Source organism: Mixophyes fleayi, chromosome 1 (genome assembly GCF_038048845.1).
Source record: "Mixophyes fleayi isolate aMixFle1 chromosome 1, aMixFle1.hap1, whole genome shotgun sequence".
Classification (NCBI taxonomy): domain Eukaryota; kingdom Metazoa; phylum Chordata; class Amphibia; order Anura; family Limnodynastidae; genus Mixophyes; species Mixophyes fleayi.
In genome coordinates this window covers 130,364,102-130,389,717 of record NC_134402.1, presented here as the reverse complement: position 1 = coordinate 130,389,717, position 25,616 = coordinate 130,364,102, and the positions used below count along the sequence as shown (strand labels likewise).

The 25,616-nt window shown below is 37.1% G+C and overlaps 1 protein-coding gene across 4 annotated transcripts in view; it reads right to left on the bottom strand.

Annotated features, from left to right (window-relative positions):
- Positions 1 to 25,616, bottom strand: part of LOC142142061 (bifunctional heparan sulfate N-deacetylase/N-sulfotransferase 4-like) — a 320,049-nt gene that overhangs the window by 146,998 nt on the left and 147,435 nt on the right. For all 4 annotated transcript variants that reach the window (XR_012689036.1, XM_075200343.1, XM_075200345.1 and 1 more), the window contains exon 3: positions 8,732 to 8,819. Coding sequence is in view for 3 of the 4 variants with exons in the window: in XM_075200343.1 (XP_075056444.1) it covers positions 8,732 to 8,819 (88 nt within the window). In the remaining variant the exon portion in view is untranslated. The remainder of the gene's footprint in view (positions 1 to 8,731; positions 8,820 to 25,616) is intronic.

The following is a 25,616-nucleotide window of genomic DNA, read 5'->3' as shown; positions in this document are numbered from 1 at the left end:
TCATTGAAGGATAGAAAGGTACTCTGGTGTGTTATGTCACCCACGAACTTTATATCTTAATTAATCCAAGTACGAAAAAAGATGGTGGAGGCCTGGGGGAAGTCAGGGTTGCCCCTAAGAGGGGGAATGTAAGAGGAAAATGGCTATATGCCTAGGTATCATTTGTAATTTTCCCATATCGTACCCAAAAACTCACATGAGAGCATAATTTTATAAGAGAAGGTTTAATCTGTTTATGGAGACCCCAGATGTAAGAGAGGGATGTCAGTTGTAGCTTGTCTCAATATCCAAAAGCGAAAAAAAGACCAGGGGAGCAAGGATTTGCAAAATGTTGAATCTGTTGTGAGAAGCCAATCAGTAGGTTCAGTTGCATGAATGCAGGTTCAGTCCAAGTGCCTTATATTGCAAAACTTAAATTTAATTTCACATCAGGAAACATTTAAATGAGATTTCAGTATTGTTGGATGCATATTGACGGTGACCTTCCTGATTAGTGGATTATCTGAACATTTTTCTTCCCATAACATAAATTGATTCTTAAACATCCTCAGAGCTGCCAGAGTTCAAAAATGTTTCCATTCATTCAATGGGATGTTTTTTTGAGAAGGACACATTGATATGTGCACTATAGTAAATACCCCCAGAGTTCCCAAGACAGACCTTTTATTACATAAAAAAGTCCCCAACCACATACATGTAATCACATACAAGCCCCCACACATACACAAATACAGGGTGTTTCAAAAAGATAAACCCAAGTTCAAAAAATTATATTTCATGTTACCATTACGCAAAAAGTTACAAATGGTTTAATGAGTTATCAAATTTTACTAACATTTTATAAATGCTCTATGTGCCCTCCACCTGCTGGATGGACAAAATCGAGACCATAGTTGAATTAAGGCAGTGTGTAATTTAGAAAACGTTGAACCTGCAGGTGCCAGACAGTTGTATGAGGAATGTATGAGGGGTCGCAAGTTCTCGCCTGGCACGATGAGTGGAATGGCGTGGGCTACGCAGAAAACTCTTGCCTTATATAAACAGACTGTTTCCTTAACGTGTCAGGAACCAATGAAGAGTGCTTTTTGGCATTGGCGGATCAATGCCAAAATGCTATTGAAGCACACGCTCTACTGTAATTACGGATTCAGTCTTGCTGAACTGCAGAATGCTAAATGACTTTTGTAGCGGGGTCGACATCTTGCGAATGACTGAGGCTAAGGGTTGTTGGTTCGCTGGGAGAGACATTTAGCTGAAGTCATTTCAAACTCGATGCCCCCGCCCTTTCAAGTGTTAAGAGTTTCATTCATGGGGGGTTCATTCATGGTTGGAGATATATAGCAATTTCAAATCGGATCCATCTTTTTGAAACACCCTGTATATATTTATATAGGCTACAGTTGTCAACACATCCACAAAATGACAATAGCCACACACAATATAAGTGTGATTTGCTTACTATTAGCAGAAAGTGGGAAAAGTAATTCTATGGCTGAGAATAAAAGATTGGATGCAAAAACATCCCTTGTGGGTCTGGTATCTTCCTTTATATTCAGTTCAAGGGCAAAATTAGCTCAGCCCATAAAATGTCTGCCTCCATTGTGTGTAGGTGTGTAGGCAAGAAAGACATTTTAAGTTTTATAAGCACAGATAGGAAACACAGATAGGAAAGATTCATTCTAAATGAAATAAATCGCTTCCATTTAGTATTTGTGTTCACAAAGCAGTGAGTTCATTATCACAGCTATTATTTTATGAAGTAATAAATCTTGGGTATATAATTTCTGAGTACCTTTCAAACATGATATTTCACAGACTATAATTAAGTTTTGTGTAGAAACACAATGGCAAAATGTAATTGTGTTTTGCATTAAAATGCCATGATAAAACCACCATAATAGACCATTATCTTTGTTTTGTGATTTGTATCAAAACAATATCATAACTTTTTCTGAATAATTCTTTCCAGTTACCACTTACATCTTTACTCACTGCTAATGTTTTTCACATGAAAAATAAATCTATCTTTGTAGTAGAAAATAGAATAAAAATTAAAGTTAAAGATAAGAAAATATTCTTTATTTGATAGCATGTATTATTTTAAAAGGAAATGTAACTTTGTTCATCAGTTTTAATTTGTAGAAGTTTTCTTAGCCTGGATTTAAAAAAATGTAAGAAGGTGATAAATCATTTGTTATCACTGCCTCTTTGAAGCTGATATTTGCCTGTACAGTGTGGGGAGCTGTGCTGGTGCAGGTTCATTTATTGTTTCATCCCAGCTTTAGACAAATCATTAATAAAAAAGGCACAGTTAATTTGTCTTCCTGAGTTATCCCCCTACTGTAGTCTGCCTATGTTCCCAGCAAACTAATGTTACATCCTTGGTTGTCCTATACAGTTCCATGAACAGCAAAATAATGTCATAGCGCGTGTTATAAGTCATTTAAAAAGATTAAAGGAAATTCATATAGTTAATGTGACTCAAACCAATGCCTAATGAACCAACTGTTTCATATTTAACTAATATTTATTGCAAATGCACAATAGCGGTCACAAAATAGGTTTCTTTAGTCGTATATACTGGTCAAATTAGTGTCTGATAAAGAAAAAAATGTAAATTAGCCTATGTAGAAATTAGTGATATGCTTTTTAATTTTTTTTTAAAAAAAAATTTGTTTTATAATTTTGTGTTCCCATTCCTCTAAAATTAAACTAAGAGAACAAATTCAGAACAAAAGTTAGGAAAATAGAAATGACTGCCAAATACGTTATTATATTGTTTAATGATTATTATTATTTAATTAAAAAAACAAGGTTATCAATATTTGTAAAGATAATAAAATAAATTGGTATTCGTGCCTTTCACAAACCATATGTATGTTTTTGCATGGCATTAAGTACAGTGCAGTAAATTTAAATGGGGCACTCTTTCTTAAGATAGCTCACGTTATTTAGTTACCATACTGATTATAAACCACTTTGCATACAGTAGGTTTCTTCAACTTTTCCAGGACCAAACAGTCATTGATAATCACTATTTTTACATACTTAGCCTTTAATTAAAATTAAATTGCAATTAAGATTATCTGTGCTCTAATTAAAATTGTGCGATATTGTGGTAGAAAATATATTTTCCCAAATCCAAGAGAAGAAGTCATTATTATTTTATAGTAAATATACAATTCTAGTAAAAACAGTTTATCTTAATCTTCATGCAATACCTTGGTCATTATAGAGCTTAGGGTATATATTTTTATATGACAGGATTACTTACAATCACTGCCATCAAGGTAATTAGGCATACAGTCAAATTTAAACTTTACAGGACCTTTAGTAATACTGACAGTACTCTATTGGCTTATTATTTATTGAATATCAAACAAGCATACTTGTCTTTGGCATGTATATCCAATACAAAGTAATTTATATGTTCTTTTATTTGCTATAATCAAAGTGAGGATAAAAAAATTTGACTTCCCAGTTGGAGTTATAACCACTGCATACCACATACGGAACTCACAGTTAATAACCATAACATACAATCAATGAATGCATTGTATCATTAAGCAAAGAGCTCACATATTCACTAATTATGATACAGCGTTCAAATTTGTGTTAATTCGTCAAGTAACATTACTGTCTGTTTAAAAAAGCATGCAACCACAACATGTTTGTCCTGTATGAATCGTTAAGACACAATAACACATGTTAGGGCATATTTCAAAAAAGTGATACACATTAATTACATTTGTTGTAATCCATAGTATTATATCAGACATTGTTTTTAATTTCTAAACTGCACTAGGAAAAATTCAGAATGTTAATGGTTACAGCAACTTTTTCTTTGCATCCTGGGGTCGGCTACAATTAGGTGAACCTAGGCAGTTGCCTATGGCACCAATGGATAGTGGATGCCTAAATAAGTGGATGAGTGTCATGATGTTACTCATACAGCTTTTTTTCTTAATGTTCATGCGGAACCCCTCACCCGGACTGTCAGCCAGTGACCTAAAGTAAAAGCAGCCAACAGCTTGCTACATATAAAGCTGTCAGTTGTTTCTCTTTAATATCAGTGTTAAACATGGAGTGTGGTGTTTGGCTGTGGTGCCACAGGCAAGCGACACATACCCCCAGTCTGAAGAGCAGAAGGTACCATCCTACCTCCCTCCTGCTAAGGTAGCAGAATGCCCGAGTGGTTGGGGTCACCGCTTCTAAGCTTAGGACATCCCCAGTGCCCCCTTATGTTATGCTGCAGAAAGTGGGATCTATGTTTTTTTCTACTAGTTCTACTGTTATAATCATTGAAAGTACTATAAGTGCCCCCTTATGTCAGGAATAAAAACAAAATAGTGTAAGTAAATGGGAAAGCATTAAAAGGAAAATATTAGATGGTTTAGGGAATCCGATTTGCTGGAGAGGAAAGTGTAAATGAGGAAGAAAGCAAGTTAAACAAGCTCTTTCATCATCTCCAATTTTGACTATTGCAACCTCCTACTATCTGGCATTCCTGACACCCATATAGCCACACTTCAATCCATCCTAAATGCAGCTGCAAGACTGATCTTCCTCTCTCACCACTCCACATCTGCTGCACCACTTTGCAAATCCCTAAACTGGCTCCCTGTGACCTCCAAACCAAATTCAAATTACTCACCCTTACTTACAAAGCCCTCAACAACTACCCCTGCATACATCTCAAATTTCATATCAAAATATTTTCACTTATGCCCTATTAGCCCTACCTCTGACCTGTGATTTGTCTCATCTCTGGTAGCCACCTCTCACTTCCGCCTACAAGTAATCTTCAGTGCGCTCCCCACTTATGGAATTTCCTATGATGCTCAATCAGACTTTCCACAGCCTTCAAATCTTTAGATGCTCTTTAAAAAACCCATCTCTTTTTTAGAGGTGACCTTATCCTCAATAACACTATTCACACTAATGCACGCTCACAGCTATCCCAATGTCCACTCTGAATCACATTAACCCCTCTTGTTTCAGCTGTGCCCTCTTCCACTTAGAATGTAAGCTTTCTAATGAGCAGGGTCCTCCACACCCTTTGTTTTCATGTCTGCGTGTAATTTGTCTACCTTGTATTTCCCTGTTATATGTATGTTCTGTTTTCCGTACTGTATGGCGCTGCGGAGCACTGTGGTTCCTTACAAATCTATGATAATAATAATAATATTAATATGCTAAAAAGAAAAATAGAATGCCAGGCAGGTTGGCTTCTGATGTGTAGTTCTTCCCCAAGTGGTTTGGCCGCTTTGACAGGCGAGCGAGCCCTCCCTAACTGTGGTTCCCATAACACCTGCACACCTGGCTACTACAATGGTTCCATCTATAATTACAAACCATTAAGTGCTCTTTTGAAGAGCACTGTGAGCAGCAGTATAACCTATCTTTAAGTAGCAAGAATTGTTGTATGTTAAGAGTCTTGTTCAAATGTAGTCTACACATTTAAGCAAATGCAAACTATGTAAAAGAAAAAGATCTAGTTATCAAACTAAATTATTTTTATTTTTTATTGCTAAATTCTGAACTCAAATTCCACATTATAAATACATAAAGATTTATCACATATCAAATTTTCTTTCAATTCTGGGCATCATCTAATATTAAATACCAAATACATTTTATTTGAAATACCATGGAAAAAAGGTTTGTTTACTGAAGAATCATTGTAAATAAATGAGGTTGTAGTGAGAACAGCACTTTTTTTCAAAGTTTGAGTATTTTTATTGCTATTTCAAAATACAAACATACACTAAAAAAAAAGAGAAAAAAGAAAACATACAAAGGAAAACAATCACAAGTATAACTCAAACAGAGTCTGGAGAATTATGCACGTAAGTACATTGCAAAATTACATCATGTGCTAAACTTGCTAAGGAGCATGAATCCAAAATGCCCACACATAAATATCCATACAGATACAAGAAGAGGCCCGCATCGTTTACCCGTGAGCTATAGTGGCGTAATTGGAAAATGCATGCATGTTACAATTTGTGTGACACTTGACATTTAACATATGACCTGGGGACCTGTAGACCTTGAAGCGCAACTCAAATAGAAATGTGGCCGGTGACCGGAAAGGAACCTCAATTCCAGTTTTTTGAATACAGTGAGTGACCCTGCGCCAGAAAGTTTGAATGTAGGGATACTCCCAAAGGAAATAATAAAAGCTACTAATTTCTGTGTTACATTTCGGGCAGTTAGAAGTATTATCAGGGTGGAATTTTGCCAGTCTAATAGGGGTCAGGTAGGCCCTATGTAAAATAAGAGAACTGCACTTTTACTAAATGACACCACACTGTGTGGTGGGTCATTTGTAATGTAATAAACAAAGAAACAGAAAAAGGGAAGTGCATTCCCCAATCCTCAACCAGCCCCAGTTCTAGACTGTTTAGAATGGTTTCTATTAGACCAGAGAGACCGCAATCAAAGTCTCCCTGTTATAGTGAAAAAAAATCTCAGATGGTCACTAATGAGGGGGCAAAAAAACCAATATGCCCCCTATAAAATGTACTTATACGCACAGTGCAAATGACTCCTGCTAAATGATGAAAGTTGGGATTTCTTAGGTCTTCCCTTCAATGCCAGTCAATAAAAAGTATTACCCCACACTGGCTGCTTGTGATTGCCTGGAAATGAAGAGGAATCCTTCTTAATCTTGGCTTTCACCATTTTCTAGTGGTAATTCATAGTGAACAACTGAGTTTTTCTTTTATGTATTGAACAAGTGGGATTTTGTGTTTCCCATATGGACTGCAATAGATTTTGGACTAGGGACAAATAAAGGAGAAATTATTTTCTGTATTTAATAAAGTGGTGAACAATGGTTTTCTTGAGACTTTTATAATCCAAGAAAATAATATGATTGTTATTTTTGGTTTAAGAATATAAAATGACATAGATTTTTTTTTTGTTTACCCCTGGATCATCACCTTTGAGTATAATTGTGCCTTTTGTTAACTGTATAAATATATACCTATTTTCACCTAGCGGGTTAATTTTACTCCTACTGTATTACCGTATATACTCGAGTATAAGTCGACCCGAATATAAGCCGAGGCACCTAATTTTACCACCAAAAACTGGGAAAACTTATTGACTCGAGTATAAGCCTAGGGTGGGAAATGCAGCAGCTACTGATAATGGTAAAGCAAAAATCAATGTAGGGTGCTGTCACCATAACAAGGAACCCACAGGCTCTTTATCTGGGCCAACTTTTGGAGTGTGTAACCAGGGTTAACCAGCAAACACACACTGCACCAGATCACATCTTACCAGGCTAACTGCAGCCTATCATTCGTCTCCAGTACTATGGAAATGTAAAAATATTTTCACATTTAAGAAAGTAAAGAATACATAAGTTTATTAATGCAAAGCACCAAGAAAGATTTTAAGCAAGGATTAAGTTACACATGTAACATAACACATAGTACAGTACCATTCAGATGCGCTGGTAGCCAACCCTGGGGTATTCCTTTTTAATGCGTAATCCTTTGTGACAGAGGTGTCACCCCACAGATCCACAACAACATCCCCAGAGATTCAAGAAGAAGAATGAACTTACTGGTCCTTCACTTTATGCTCTGATTCTTCAATCAGTTCAGCAGCAGCTGTATTCCCGCGTTAGTCCTTACATCTCTCTCTCTCTCAGCCCCGCAGTGGAACGCATGTGCGTTCCACATACAGGAAGTTCGGCATTTCTGTTACAAATGCAAAACTTCCCGTCAGTGGAACGCACATGCGTTCCACTGCGGGGCTGAGAGAGAGAGTTAACAGCTCAGGGACCGGACACTAGGTAAGTTCACCCGTGTATAAGCCGAGGGGCCTTTTTCAGCATACAAAAATGTGCTGAAAAACTCGGCTTATACACGAGTATATACGGTATATTCTTCATAACGATATTTGAAAAAAGTGTGTTTATTTTTATTTTTTACTATTTTGGTATGACAGGCTGAGGCTATTATACTAAAAATGTTCAGAACCAATAATTGGTAACTATTTAAAAAAAAAAAATGACACTCAGGATCTAGTAAATAATATAATTTTCTCTATGGGGGTTAAAAAGAGTTTTCCCTTCTTAGGTTAAATTGAGGTAAATTGATAGAGATTTTGCTTGGCCCTCTTATGAATCAACACAGGTAGAATTTTCAGCTTAATGGTGTCTTTTTTCACTGCAATAAATATAAACCTGGTTCATTTTACACTTGCTATATAATAGTCTTCATAAAATAGTGAAACACTGTAAATTCACTTTTGCTATGAAAAAAAGTAAGACATTGTACAGTACCATGCCAATACCATGCTGAAACTCACTTTACAATATCAGTAAAAAAGCAAAGCTAACATTCTGCAGTTTTTATATTCTTCATTTTCCAAGTAACTATTATTTTCAGTTTTTTTAGTAGTAGGGAATTATAATAATGTTTCTTTTTATTTATACATATTAGTAGTTATACTCACTAACATCACTTGCATCTTTGTCTTCTATTACTCAATATATTTGATCCTACAAATCCCATTTCCTTTGTTTGGTATCAAGTATCAATACATAGACTACCTAGTGTACAGTAAGTCAATGTTTATTATTTTATTGTGCTTGTATATTATATTATTTCATATATTAGCCGTGTCCTTAAATCAAAAGGCATATTTTATCACATAATATTTTCTATCCTTGCATGTAATTGTTATTATTCATATGGTATTAAATTCTTACCTGTGTGATAAAACTTCCCTGAAAATCCAAGATTGAAGGTGAAATTTGCAACCTGAGTACGCAATAATTTTTGCGTGTCTAGTAACGCCTGTAAGAAAATAAATAGAAAAGAATAAATAAAATACAGAAGTAGTCAATGATGCAGTTACAGATTTATTTAAAGAGGACATATTTGAAGAATATAGTGTGGTTTTTATTTCCTTGATTTTGAGCAAAGGGTGGAGACAAGGTAAAAAAAATAAAAAAAAAACCTTTATTCCCATTACTTTATATTAGAAAAAAAATCCTTAAAGATCTACTTTAAGAATTTCCATTAATTACATGAACATATTGAAATTAAACCTGCTTTTATTCAATTCATTCAATTAACATCCTGTTAATAATAACCTTGTCAAAAAACATTTGTCTAATACCTTTTCCTTTTGGTTAATACTTGCATTTAAGTATTCTATTAACAATCCGCTTTTACTTAATCCATATTGTACAAGAGGTGATTTTTTTTACGGTGGGTCATACAAGTTTGATCACCCTGCACCTGTAAGCAAAAAATACCCACACCATTTGAACATGATTCAAAATTAAGTCTTATGGGCAATAATTTATGACATGATCCAATTCCATTCATATCAGAAATTCAACCCAATTATAATATTTGAACACTAAAACAAGAGTGCCATAGTGTCATATATAATATCCATCATACAGGGTATCCATTTTTTCCCAAGGCAACTATGTTTTCAGACTCCCTGAAGAGCAGTCTGATAAAAAAGATGCAATAATGTGTGTATGCTGAACTTCACATGTCTGTTTCAGCATACTATGCAAATTTTGTGTACTGCATGACGATACATTTAAAGTGCTTTATTTGCTTTAAACACATGGATGTAAACATACACATTCACTGCCAATACTACTTTTTTAACTAGATGAGATTGCTTAGAGAATGTACTACAAACAGGATGGTAGTCATATCACTGGAGGGAGGAAAATACACAAGAAATTAACCGCTATTTATGGACATGATTTAGGAAGGTCAGGTGAGAGTTGTAAAAGTTTACAGGGCAAAGAATGATATACTTTGCTCCTCGCACAAATCTTGCAAGTAGCTACAAAATAATTTACATTGCTGTATAAATTGCGCAACCAGAAAGCTCTTCTAATGTATACGTAGACTCTAGGAGACCTGACTAATTAGAATCATGAGATTGCTGGAGTATTTTGGAATTTAGCTTTCATGGAACAAACATTAGGAGCAAGTGTAGAATGAGGTTGAGCAGTAAAAATCTGGGTCTATAAGTCAGGAACATTTGAAGCCACAAAAAGGATTAAGGGAATTTTGGCTTATTTGTCCATGAAAGAAGATTTAGAACTGTCTTGTAAGAGCATCTGCTTTAATAATTATTAAAACCTGGGCAGAAGGAAATAATAAAAAAACAGAAAAAAAAAAGGCACAGGCGAGATTATCTGGGGTAAAGTCTCCAAGGTGTCTCCAAGCCTTCAGAGCCATCTTAATAGCCAGGAGTTCTCAGTTGCTAACATTATAATTTTAAAATGAATTAACTTCTCAATCGCTCTAATTTTGATGCTTCACAAGATATACCAGTTATCAGACAAAAATATTAATCTGTCTTAGTCAACTAAGTATGTAAATAGGCGCTTCAATATATGCATGCACAAGTAAAAAAGAAATAATGAATTGATAGTAAAAGTCCATCAATAAAATCCAACTTTGGTGTAGTGTAAATTCTTTCAACATCAAGCCTTGTATTTTGATGTAACATAAAAAAAAGTAAAAATATATACAGTGTAGTATATTTTAAAATCAATAAATCCAGACAAACTGCCAACAATTGTATTGATTATTCAGTGAATATAAAACAAATTTCACAATTCTTATAACCACTGGTGATTCATTTACAATTTCTCCACTAAGCAAATTCAAAGGTATAACGATATTGTTGATCAACTCCTGATTGTAGGATGATTTAGACAGACCACTTAAAAGCAAAGGGAACTTCTGCGACCAATTTTTTTCTATTTCTTTTATGCTATATTCCTCAAAGCACAGGAAATAAAAGAAAAAAATAAATTATCTGGTGTATTACCCTTAAGAAAAATATCTACTTTGCAAATGAGTTTCAATCAAATTTAAATATCTCCTCTGGGGCGCAGCATGTGTCCTACACAGAAGCAGCTGCCTAGTGAATGCGATAAAATAAAAGTAATATTGTTGTTATTCCCATGTATGGAATCCTCTTTTCTTCAGCATTCTTTTCCTTGATGACTAATAAAGTGCCTACAGCCACCCAGATATAAGCCACTAACGCATTTCAACTGATTAAGGCTTTTTTGAAAAATTAATTTTGCTCAGGAGGGGAAAACTTCCTGGAAAACAAGGCAGTTTCCCTTGAAAATCTTTGCACTGTGAGATGACAGCTCTAGCAGCAGTCTCAGAAGCATTATCCTCCAGGAAAAAAGGTAGATTAGGAAGGAAGCCTTATGAGCATCCCCAATCCTGATTGGTGGAAGACCTGTTGAGGGGAGTGATTAGAGCTATTATTTTAGAGAATCTCTAAAATCTCTACTATATCAGATGAATCACCTGTAAAAATGTGTGAATTCAATGAAATGTTGGATAGGTTTAATACTAACAAGAGTTGGACAATCCAAAACTACTGACACCTTGACAAAATCCATCTGAAATCCTTCTTTAGAAATTATGCATCCCAGGAAGGAAGTTTCCCTTTTTCAATTTGGTATTTTTTTAAAATTATTTGCAAATAATCTTTACTGCCATAATCTCTGGTGGATGATGATGATTGTTATTATTATTATTATTATTATTATTATTAGATAATTTTCCGACCTGATTTTGATCTTGTGTAGATCCTTAAATTAAATTAGGATACTATCAAAGTAGAAAAGAAATCAAACATTTTGATATTGCAGTCCTGGAAAACTAATGGGAATATGTATATCTTGAAAGGCATGATAGTAAACTCATAGGGTTTCATGTAGAGTTTGACATATGCCACTTTTCTGGCATAAGATATTCATATCTGTACTGCATATGTGCACTACAAATGTGTATGCATATAGGATTCTTGCTTATAACTGACTTGTATCCTCTTGTGCTTAGATATGTGTGGGCACAGGCGGGCAAGAATAGGCTGAGTACAGTGAGGGTGCATCCATGTAATTACAACATAGCTAGATGTGGATGAACCTGTGGATAAACCTGCAAGCACGCCTATTTGGGGTGGGTGCAGGTGAGCTGGTACAGCGATGTACAATGATGATGATGACTATAAGCAGCACCATCTATTCACTTCTGATTGACTGACTGCATATCAAGTTGCAACTGTTTATTCACAATACTTAAATGACATATCCATTTTGAATACTGCGGGAAAGAAGATTTCCATTTGACTCATAAAGTTGATGTAGACAGCACATGTGTATGTGCATGTATTTAATTATATTTGGAAAGCACAAGTTTCATATTTATTATTAATGGTCAATTCAAAATTCTCCTTTGTGTACATGAAACTTCATTACATTGTTATATTGTACACGAACAGGGTATTGCAACTTTATCATTTACTACTAACACCCTCATGCCTCATCCCCCTATTGTGGGGAATAAGTAAATACACTTGTACGTCTGATGTATGCCTAGGTGTAAAAACTACTGTTTTTGAGCTGGATGAATCTTGAGATGTGTTCAACTTAATGTATATACATAAGTTTCCTGTTTTTGCATTGTTTCCTACGCATGTTTGGTGCGCAAATGCATCCAACTCTAAATCAACCCCATAATTAGCTCCTGTAAGTAGTTTTCCATTCATTACCTTTCTAATGAGGATGAGATTATAGAATCTCTATAAATCCAGTTTAGTATAGAATTTGGTGAGGTAAGACAGAGCTATAATCAGGGCCTGATTAAGGGTTCTGGCCGCCCTAGGCTAATACGGCCGCAGCGCCCCCCCCCCCTCCTCCGAATATATAGGTGTATAGGAACACTCCTGAATATGAATGTTCAGGTGTATTCTCCAGCATTCAAATTTAGACAGATTGTGCCATTGTCTCTTACCTGTTCTTGCTCTTCTCTCTTGCAACTTTGTTATCCTCTCGCTGGCTTCTGGAAAGTTGGCATCCTGTTTTAAAAATGCAAAAATGTATTATAATGCAAACCCTGAATGATTAGGCCCTTTAGTTAAAACAAAACACTCCATTATGGCCAGCTAAAAGTACCCCATTGGACAGGCATATATAAGCAATATCTGAATATTTGTTGTCAATCAAATACAAACCTCTACCAGCCCCATCTCACTAATATTTAGTATTCTAGTGATTGCTGAGACCACCCATGTGACCACCACACAATCATGAGATTCTGCACCCCAAAGCTGCTATATTTTTTAAATACCCCCTGCAGCCATTTTCCTTAACCACAACCCCCCCACAGCCATTTTCCTTAACCCCTGCTGCAGCCATTTTCTTTACCTCCCATCCTGCATCCATCCCCCTTGCAGCTATTTTCCTTACCTCCACTCTGCTAGCTAGCTATCCCCCCCCCCGTCACATCAAAACTCCCCCAGTCACATATATTAGCCCCCCTCCTCTGCCCTCCTTCATACATATCAACCTCTCTCCCCCCTATAGATTTGTATGACAGTCCCCCTCTCCCTCCCTATACATATGCATGACAGTCCCCCCTCTCCCTCCCTATAGATATGCAGGGTAGTCCCCCCCCTCCCTATAGATATGCAGGGTAGTTCCCCCCCTCTCTATAGATATGCAGGGCAGTTCCCCCCCCTCCCTATAGATATGCAGGGCAGTTCCCCCCCTCCCTAAAGATATGCAGGGCAGTTCCCCCCCTCCCTATAGATATGCAGGGCAGTCCCCCCCTCCCTATAGATATGCAGGGCAGTTCCCCCCCTCCCTATAGATATGCAGGGCAGTTCCCCCCCCTCCCTATTGATATGCAGGGCAGTTCCCCCCCTCCCTATAGATATGCAGGGCAGTTCCCCCCCTCCCTATAGATATGCAGGGCAGTTCCCCCCCCTCCCTATAGATATGCAGGGCAGTTCCCTCCCCCTCCCTATAGATATGCAGGGCAGTTCCCCCCCCTCCCTATAGATATGCAGGGCAGTTCCCCCCCCTCCCTATAGATATGCAGGGCAGTGCCCCCCTTCAATTACCTGTAGTTGTGCCAGCGTCGCTCCTCTCCTCAGATCAGCAGATAGGAAGTGAAGACGTCCTGCTTCCTGTCTGCTGCACAGCAACAGGCAGCCTGGCGATTGGCTGTGTGTTGCTAACCACTGACCACCATTGCTTTTAATTGTCGAGCCCTCCACCCCCCCGCGGCGACCCCCCCTCCCCCACCCCGAAAAAAAAAATGAATGAAGAAAAAAAAAAGTAAAAAAAAAAAAAACATTTTTTTTTTTTTAAAATACCCACAGGGCAGCGCCCCCCGGGACCCAGCGCCCCAGGCTGCAGCCTGGTCAGCCTAGTGGTTGATCAGGCCCTAGCTATAATAGACTTCACCTTCTTAGTCATGGTGTATTGTTTTATGCAATGTTCCTAAAAGGGCCTAGACAAATTGGATTTAATATCTGAAGTATGAACCCAATCATAGCTTTTACTAGTATTTTACAAATTGTTTCTGAAATTCCGACCGGGTCAAAATTCAATAAACTCCTACATAAATATATTAGAGACTGTATAAAGAAGGGCAACTAAAATGGTTCATGGCCTACATCACAGAACTTATCCGGTTTGACTAAAAGATCTTAATATGTATAGATTGGAGCAAAGAAGAGAAAGGGGGGACATGACAGAAACTTTCAAATATATGAAGGGTTTTAACAAAGTACAGGAGAGAAACATTCTTCGAAGAAAGAGAAATATAGAAACATAGAATTTGACAGCAGATAAGAACCGCTTGGCTCATCTAGTCTACCCATTTTTTAATTAACCTATGGTAACCTCAAACCCTATTTGGTCCATATAGGTAAATTTAAGAACATGGGGCATTGCAAAGCCTGCTATGTAAAAAATCATAAGTGTGTTACATTTTATTTCCTTCTATTCAGTTAGCTGTAATACATATTGCAAAAGTTCCCCAGACTCTTTGCATTTTTGTTTTACTTGACACTCACTGCTACAGTATGTGATGTTTTTTTTCTTTGCAGTCTGTAACGGGAATTATGCCAAAATATTTAAAGTGCTGTCAATTGTCAAGTCTTATCAAACCATCAGCTCCAACTGAAAAAGAACAGAAGTTCACACACTTTATAATTTTGAAATTTAAGACTATTACGTTAAAAATACACATTCTGTTCAGGTTCTGAATTATTTACAAAAAGTGTACTTTGGCTATTTTACTTATAAAGCACAATTTCTCTATTACAGTACCAGATTCAAAACCCAGGTCCACAAACCCTAGCCAAAAAAGATGCAGGAGTTCAATTCACAGACTCATATTCCTTATCCAGTCATTTTCTTTTACTTAATCTGTATTTCCATTACGAATATAAAACTTCCAATAAATGTGCAGCGCCGGTTGTCAAAATTCATTGTTGGTCTAAGGCTTGGTACACACTACAGAAAATTTCTCCCGATGCAATATCATTAATGACTTTACCAACGACTGAAAAAAAAAGTCTCAATCAGCATGCTGATTCATGTGTACACTTTAAACACGTTTTACAAGATTTATATTGTTCCATCATTGAACAAATTTTTTAGTTTGGCTTAAAAATCAAATGAAATGATACAATTTGTTTTGGAACAATAATCGTTCATGTTTGGAGCATACACACTAATGCAATATCGGGCCGAACAGTCATTTATTGTGTTATTGGTCCGGATATCAACTGAAAACCATGTAGCATGTACCCAGCCTAACATTCAAACCCGATATCTCTCTTTGTGTCGTCCATTGTGCAGCCTGATCAAAATCTAATTAGAATTAATTGGATGGCACTGATTAGCTGGTTTTCTGATGCACAGTGGTTAGCTTGCCGCTTAGGTCAATTCTAACCAGGGTACTGTCTGTGTGGATTTTGTATATCCTCTGCACATGTCAAGCAGCAAAACTTGACTTAGCACAAGAGCATATGGAGTAAGTATAGTGTAAAATAGAGGACCATCCCTACGTTTGCATACAGCTTGCATAGCTTTTATATGCTTTCTCTTTCTTGACCAATCCAAAACCTTCAGTAGTCAAGAAAGGTTAACAAGTATTCACTGTCTGCAGATGTAAGACTAAGAACAATTCTATGTTGCTTTATCTTCAATTAAATAACGGTGTTTAATAATGAACAACATATGAGAACAACCAGTAACAATTTTCATCTGCTACATCCAAAAACTTTATTTATCATATCATTGCCTTGGACAATGTAACCTGCATTTTTTCTCTATATATTTCTATTGTTTACTTGTCCTAGAACCCCCCTTCCTATTTCCAATTATCATATCCTACAATGTTCAACAAACTGTTTTTCTTACTATAATTCTATGACATTATCATTAGAACTAATACATCCCTTGTCCACCTGCTTCACACCCTTATATCCATATTCGCCCTCACTATTCCACAACTTCTTTCCTATATTTGATCCTTAACTGCTATATCCTCAACATTTCACCTTAAAATAAGAATGTTTAAATCTCATACTAATCTTTGCTACCTCACTGTCCTTCTGCATATACTAGGTAGTAATATATCACCAAATCCAGGACCCTGTATGTCTCCCAAACTCTTCATTCTGCTCTACAGCCAAACTCAAGCACATTACCTGTCTCCCATCAATTTCAAAATCCTTTAAATGTGCCATAGTGAATCCATGCTTTGTTTGTAACAAACTAACTTCCATACATAACATATTTCCCTCAAATTACTTCTTCCTTCTGGAAATATCAGGAACACGGTTCACACAATGAGACCCTGCCTCAGTTGCAGCCCTTACACAATATGGTCTCCACTTCAGCCACATCTCAAGGCCTGGGAGCACAAAGGAGGTGAGTTCGAACTCCTCCTTTCCCCACACTGCACATTCACAGTTCTACCAATGTTCCCATCTTTTGGAGTATATACTATGCAGATTTTCAAACCATTCTGTTGCCATGATTTATTGTCCCCATGGACCAAATCGCCAATTAAATGAAACTTCTATTCTTGCCTATCTGACATATCCACCATAATTTTGATTGATTTAAACATCCCAATTGATTTTCCATAAGCTCCTTAAGCCTCCATGCTACTAACTCTACCAGTAACTACACATTGTGATGACCACTGCCTTGTTTTCTTAAGACTTTGTTCAGTTTCTGATTAACACTCCTTTCTTACGCTACCTCTGTCTGTTGAGGTTCTTCAAGACTCTTTTCTTGGCCCCCTACTTTTCTCTCTTTATACCTCTTCTCTCTGTGGACTAATACGCTTCTCCACTACCACCTCTAATCAAATAATAAACAAATTTACCTCTCCCTATTTACATCTCTCCTTGTCTTTTTTTCCCATGTGTCTGGAACTTTTTCTCTGCAATCTCCACGTGGATGTCCCAGTGTTACCTATAGCTCAACATATCAAAAATGGAGCGCATCATCTTTGTTCTCTTAAAGTCCATCCTGGACATTTCTCTAGATGCACAGAATTCTGCAGAATTCTCTCCCTTGTATGCAACTTTCCCCTAGCCTCTAAACATTTCCTGAAAACTTACCTCTTCAGACAAGCTTATCAAATGCTTGAACCACCTTCTTAACCTCCTTAGGCCATTATACCAGTTTACCTTTACTCTGCACTACCCCATGTATTCAACTCCAATTTTCTTATAGATTATAAGCTTGTGAACAGGGCCGTTTTACCTCTTTGTCTGTTTGTTTATAACCAGTCTTGTTTTATTTCTGTGCTTGTTCCAAATTCTAAATTGCCGTGGAGTACGCTGGCACTATATAAATACACAAGTTAACCCGTGCATGATACTCATGCATTCTAGTCAAATCAAGCTACTAAAGGTGTTAAAAAAGGTTCTTGTCATGCATTTGGGCCTAGCCCAGGCCTCCTCAGGGGAAGAGCGTTACTTCCCGACGCAAGCGCCCTTTTTTAATGTGGTTTTGTCCACATGTCACCACCTCATCATTTTTCTAAGAATTTGGTTGCACAGATAGATATGTTTATTTTTGTTACCTTTAGACGTGACAACATATCTGCTCAGCAGATATATGCTTATCCAGTGCTCAGAAATTATCTGATTTGTCCATGTAAGAAAATTCAACAAAAACAAGCAAACTTGCATTGACGACAAATTTCTTAATGCCGAGTTCCCTATTACTCTTGGGGATTTATTACATACCATTAAATGTGCTGTATCAAGTGGTTTGATAACCAGGAAGGATATATAAGTATAATAGGTTATGACTGATATAGCAAATATAGCAACTCTTTCTTGTTCAGGGAACAGTGCAAATTTTTTGTAACAGTTTATTAAAAAATATACTACCAGCATTTTTTCCTGAACTACTATTAAGTTACACAAGCTTTCTTTAATTGTAATAGGATCAAGAAAAGATTAGTGTCTAAAACTAACCCCCTCTTACAAACACTGCAATACAGTGAATATCTGCTGTATTTCTGTAAAAATGTACCTCAAACATTCACACTTAATAAGCTTCAATTGGCAGCAATAGTTTGTCACTGAGACTAATAAAATAACCTTCTGCACAGGCTATTAAACGGTTGTAGGTAGCATGCGATTGAGGGTAATTTTACTTATAAATGTGGCTCCTGGACTGAAGTAGGATTGTAGCATATTGCACCAAGTTTACCAAGTTCATCTGGTGGAGTCGGTTCAGGGTTAGGGGTGGGAGCATGGGGTAGTGACAGCAGGGGAGGATTGGACCCCAGTATACTGCTGCCAATCTGACTTAATGTTGACTAGGAACAGCCAATCTGCATGCCACGTGACCTTCTCAGCTCAATGTAGGGAGGTCACACAGCTCATTCAATCAGGGGAGGAGAAGGCATAGGATAGAGTCAAGTTTCCTCCCCATGTTTCCTGTACACAGACCTCAGTGACAAAGGTAAGTTGGGGAGATGTGAAAGGCATGTAAGAGGCATGTGGAGAGATCTGATAGCATGTGGGAAGGTTAATGGGCATGTGGGGAGCTATGATGGCATGTGGAGTGGTCTGATGCATGTTGGGAACCTGATGGGTTTGCAAGGTGGATATGAGATTTGACAGTATGTGGGGTGGTATGATGGACATGTAAGAGGCATGTGGGGAGGTCTGATGACATGTAAGAACTATTTCAAATGATATAATCCATGAAAAACTTATATTATGTACCATTATATATTTACCATTAAAAGTCAAAACTCAGGGCATGGATGTGAAAGAAAAACAGATAGAGGTTTTTGCAAAAAACAAATTTGCCTTTACCGTAACTTTCGGTAATAGCAACAGAACTGTGAATGCACTTGTGGGGCTGTGCAAAGCTGATGAAATGTTCCCTGACTTCTGGTCATTTCACTGCATTACTCATCGAGGGAACCTCATGTCTAAAAAAATACATTTGAATCACATAATGGGGGGACTTCAATTGGCTGTGTTACGGGTAAAAGTTCATTATTACCGTTATTATGGTAATAATGTGCTTAATTACTGTTATTATGGTAGTTTCAACGCCGGCCTTTTGCTTGCAGCTATCTGTAATAACGGTAATAACTTTAACGCCGCGCTAATTCGGGGGGAATTGAATTCCCCCATTGAGACCTGTCTTGGAAATAGTAAATTATATTCGCACACTTACACTCACCCACTGACAATTCAAGACTCTCTTCACTAAACTCAACCAAGGTGTTCCCGGTGATATGTTGCTTCACTGTACTGTAAGATGAATTTTAAAAGGTAAAGTACTATTTATTTTTTTTGAACTTTTGGACGCTGTGAAACTTTTCATGGAAGTGAAGTAAAAGGAATACCCTGAGCTCTCTGACCAATAATAGGTTTAAGAACTGGCACTTCTGGAGGACATGTTGTGGCATCTGGAGAAATTCAACCTGGATCTCTAAGGGAAATTGAAGATGCTTAAAGAACCTCACAATACGTCCCTTCTCAATCCTTTCAGTGCTGACACGCAATGCTCGGCAGCCCCTTTAAGCACAGATGAAGCAACTTTCCAGATTGAGGTGAATAAACTTTCTGAGGATGACAGATTATTCTCAAGAAAGGAACCATTGAGTTCTTAAGAACTATTCTTATGGAGAAATACTCAAGTGTCAAACGGCCTTCACTCAGACTACTAATAATGTTGAACACTGAAACGTAAAATAAAAATATTGATCTGTTCTAACTGAAACACTAGGGAATTACTTTGCGTGGCCTCAACTAGCCAGATTTTATAAAGATTTTTGAAAGCAAGGATTGACAAAAGTCCCATTGAGCCAAAAAGTGCAACACACAAGGTAAATAAACATTTTAATCATTTTGTTTTAGCAAGATATTGTAAATTATTTATAATGTCAATGTATTTGTGTATGTATTTGTATGTTTACACTGTGTATATGCTTTTTGTGGTATTTATAGATATTTTAGAGGTCTTGGTCTTTGACTAGATGGCCACAGCTGGTGTATATGTAAATGCACACACATATAAAATATAAACTTATATTTCTGGCTCTTAGGGGCAGATTCATTTCCTCGCGTTGTTCTAAAGAACAATGCAGGATATGCACTATTACCATTAGTATGGTAATAGCTGCGCATTATTACCAGTAATTGCTCTGTGAGTCGTGAGCAAAAATCAATGTGAAAATTACCGTAGTAATGGTAATAATGGGCACCTCGCTTGGTTTTAAGGAGCAATGCAGGGATTTGAATCTGCCCCTTAGTCACTGACTAGTTGGCCACCCATATTAAATTGTGTTAAATTAAGTAACTGTCTTGTGCTTCAGATAGTCAGAAAGTATAGCTTGTGTAACTTTAGAAAAGGCAGTTTATATGGTATAGTAAATACACAAAAGGCATACATGAACATTTTTAAATTAAAAACACCTCCCTAACATTTTAATGTATGCAGTTACGAAATGATTCAGTTGCTTAATCTTTAGAATCAACATTTGAATAAAGCTTAATGCTAATTGCTTTTGATGGTTCAGTAAAAGCTGGCTTTAATATTTTATTAATTTACCCTTTGCTTTGTCACTTAAGCGTTTTAGCGCATCATGCTGAAGATGTCATTTTATCTTTTGTGTCAATGATGCGTATTAATTCATGTACTTACTTGTTCGTGGGTCAGGATGGCTTGTCTGTATTTCTCTTAATTGGTGAATCTATTTCATCGTATTGATTTTTTTGTAACAATGTTGTGGCTAATTACAGCAGAACCCTTCATTTGCATTCTAAACTTTCCAGGACTATTTTTACTGCTAGCATTTCATGTCTAATAGAAAGTAATTTACTTTTCTTTATTAAGTGCATTAAAACTTCATGCCTTGGCTATCACTGACAATACGTATTCGATTCTTCTCAAATTGAATGTGCCAAGACATTTTGCTGTGCCATATTACTTTTATTTATATGCTATGCTCCGAATTGTTAGCTGCTAATGAGACTTCAGCACTTACAGCTCTAGGGCCAAACACTAACCTCATTTTAATGAGTTCATTATTTGCTGTCTTCAGAGCGAAGGACAACAAATTTCTCATTTAATTAAAGGTCAGACGAACTCTGGGTTAAGAAAGTGAGCAGGTTACCAACAGTTATGTCTCTTCTGTCAAAACTGCTGCTTTTAGCATTAAACCAAACTATTTAAAATAGTTTAAAAGTAAAACACTATGGGGGGTATTCAATTGTTCCTCCGGGCGCCGCCGGAACGAGCGCGTTAAAACTTTTACCGTTTATACGGTAAACTTGCGCGTAAAAAACGTTAATACGGTAGTTTACTCGCTGAATTTCATCTCGCAGCGAAATTCAGCGAGTAATTACCGTATAAACGGTAATAGTTTTAACGCGCTCGTTCCGGCGGCGCCCGGAGGAACAATTGAATACCCCTCTCTGACCCTGATTCATCAAGGAATTCAAATCATACTTATATGTATGTTTTAAAAAAAACAAAAAACATAATATCAGGTCAGCAACTAGAAATTTTAGCTCATGGGGCAAGAAAGGGAAAATGATATCCCCTAGCCCATTATTATTATCATCATCATCATAATTTATTTATATAGCGCCACTAATTCCGTAGCGCTGTACAGAGAACTCACTCACATCAGTCCATGCCCCATTGGAGCTTACAGTTTAAACTCCCTAACACACAAACACACATACACACAGACAGAAACACATACTAGGGTAAATTTTGATAGCAATCAATTAACCTATTAGTATGTTTTTGGACTGTGGGAGGAAACCAGAGCACCTGGAGGAAACCGATGCAAACACGGGGAGAACATAAAAGCCAATAAGCCACCAATTATTATGATGAAACTAATGTAAAAAATAATTTATCCTGCACCCCCTTCTGTTTTGCTCCCTGGACAGCTCTAGTTATGGCCTTGTATCAGGTATATGCATATCCATATTCAACAAGATGCAGATCTGAAAATACATCTGTTGATGAATATGGGCCCGCTCTGCTCTAACAGACAAGACACTGCAGGATACGTCCAATACATATGTGCAATATCAAGTCACAAAAGAATGCACAGAAAAAAATAAAACTATTCAATGATTATCACCTGCTAATAATTTAGTCTGTAATGAGCAAACATTATAAAATAAAAACACATTTATTAGTATTTTATTAGTATTTTATTAATGTCTACTTTACATAAAATAATTTTTTACAGTTGTTCCTGATTGCAAACACATGCTCTAGTTTGCATACACAGCCGTCATCACTAATAATCGGCACTTACACCAGAACTGTAGCAGGTGAATGTGTTACACAAATCACATACCTTTGAGATGCTCAAAGTTTGAAATAGACACTACTGCATGCACTCGAGCTTCACATGCCCTTACTGTGCGCTGACCTGTGAATACGCCCATTACCCTCCCCATTCCGCCCCTGAAATAGGAGGCTGTCATAAGTGTCCTGTGTGCTCAAAGATGACTTGGATGTTGCTGCATTCTCTGGCGTACTCTCTGGTTCTGGGCGTGCGCAGAGTGATTTTATGCAAAATACAGCACATATTGGCATAAATGCTCCTTAATGAATCATGTCTAGCTTCCTCATTTAAAGATAAAATCCTGCAGCAACACTACAGGTGTAAAAGCCGCTCTATCACATCCAGTTTATACTTGTATCCTTTAGTGCTGTCTCCACAAGTAATACCATAAAAATAATACAATAATTAAAATAATGTTTACAAAGTTAAAACACATGCTTACACTTATAACCACTGCAGCATGACTGTTCTTCCTCTCTCACCACTCCACATCCACTGCACTGCAAATCCCTGCATTACCTCCAGAATTCAAATCAAGCTACTGACTCTCACCTTCACAGTACTCACAAACTCTACCCATTACATCTCTGACCTCATCACAAAATACACTTCCTCTTGCACTCTTTGATCTGCCTCTGATTCATATTTATTCTCCTCTTTCATGACCAACTCTCTCTCCTGCCTTGAAGATTTCTCCTCTACTGCTATCTACTTATGAAACTCCTTACCCCACCTGACCAGACTATCTCACAACCCACCTCTCATTATTTTGCACGCAGCGGCTAGATTGATTTTCCTTGCAAATCGTTTTACATCTGTTGAGTCACTCAGTCAGTCTCTACATTGATTGTCAGCTTTTCAACAAATTCAATATAAAATTCTTCTACTAATTTACAAGGCCATCAACAAAATTGCACCAACACACATCTCCTCACTTGTCTCAAAATATCTCCAAACTCGACATCTCCGTTCTGCACAGGATCTGCGTCTCTCTTCTACTCTCATCACTTCCTCCTATTCTCGGTTACAGGACTTTTTTTGGGCTGCACCCACTTTATGGAATTCACTCCACTGCACCTCAAGACTTTCCTCTAGTCTTCAAACCTTCAATCGTTCCCTGAAAATCCACCTCTACAGACAAGCTTATAATATTTCTATACCACCCTCTTAATCTCCCTACGTTACCCTATTACCACCCTCTACACAGCTAGCACAAGACAACAACCCTCTGACCAACATAGTTGTGTGACTGAGCATGCAGCCCACTAAATACTTTGCAACCTTTGCATTCCAGCTGGACAAATATTCAATATGATGTAGGACTTACCCTTGTGTATCAAACCACTGTCCCATAGATTGTAAACTTGCGAGCAGGGGCTTCTTACCTCTACGTATGTATTACCCAGTATTGTTTTATTACTGTTTGTTCACAATTGTAAAGTGCTACGGAATCTGCTGACACTATATAAAAAAATGTTGATGATGATGATGATAAAATGCATAGTTCTGTGAAATGCAAATTTAAAAAATAAAGTTTCAGTCAGTGGAATGGCAAAGCAAAATAGGAAATGAAACACTGAAACGTTGGAAAGTGCCAATTCCGCTGCAAACTGTGATTCACAGGAAAATGAATCAGCACTTTCCCTCATCTCAAGCTATGCCTCTCACCTCCCATCCAACAAACAATTCTTTTGAGTACTGCCTATTGCCTAGATGAGGCCTGGCCAACCTGTGGCTCTCCAGGTATTGTGAAACTACAAGTCCCAGCGTACCCTGCCAGCTATCGACTGGCTAGGTACTGGCAAAGCATGCTGGGGCTCGTAGTTTCACAACACCTGACCTAGAGTGTTAAGAAAGGTGAGGGGAGGCAGTAATTAGGAGGAAGACTGATGCCCAGTTTAGCAATCAGTATACTGTAGATGCTCATTACAGGATCCTATATTGTTTGATGTGTGGGGAGACATGAGTTGGAGGAAATCATTTTATCTTTTTAGAACACAATTTATTCAAGATATCAGTAATGATTTACAAACAAAATTAATTTAGTGTGTGGAAGAAAGATGTATTATCTGGGAAAAAACATTTCAGTAGAGCAATTAGGATTGTCTCCCTCAGCTAAACAATAATTGACAATGTGCTGCTCCAGATTTGTTTGTCATTTGTATTTTATATAATGTGTAGCCATTTATTAGCCTTTTAGAAAATCGCTTTATAATATGAATGTTTATTATATCAGCCTGGCTGGCTTTCTTCACACAAGGTCAAAAATAGGACAATGGTTATGCTTGCTTCTGCAATTTACTCACATTAACATTTGCAAAATTTCCACACAACTCATTTCATACTAGTCTGTGAGGCAGCTACTGGCAGGGCAGGTTAGTTTTAATTGATCAAATTGTCTTTGCTATGCAATTCTGAGATTCAATCATTTCTACTTTACTCTCCAAAGCTGCACAGACATCACTGAAATGGAAGCTGAATTAGTGATTTTCACTATCTATTGACATCCTGATGAAATTTAAATAAAACGCTTCTTTGAATAACGCATATTATTTTGATACTTTTTGATACCCTTACATATTATAGCATTGACATTATGCGTGTGAGGGTCTTGATTCTAAAGGATATAATGTCCTTGCTTAACTATTTATTAAAATACAATAACTACATTTTGCTCATATGATAGATGCTACACTAAAGTGAAACTAAGAGCAAACACCCATTTTTTAAATACATTTTACAATAATTTCCCTGCTTGTGAAATGCATGTAAATGGGTCTTCCTCTAAAGACGATTGCTTCTAGTGTAATACCCCATTGTATGCATAGGTATGGGTGACATCCCTGAGTGATGTGCGCAGGGCCAGACTGGCCATCTGGCATTTCTGGCAAATGCCAGAAGGGCCGATGGCCAAATGGGCCG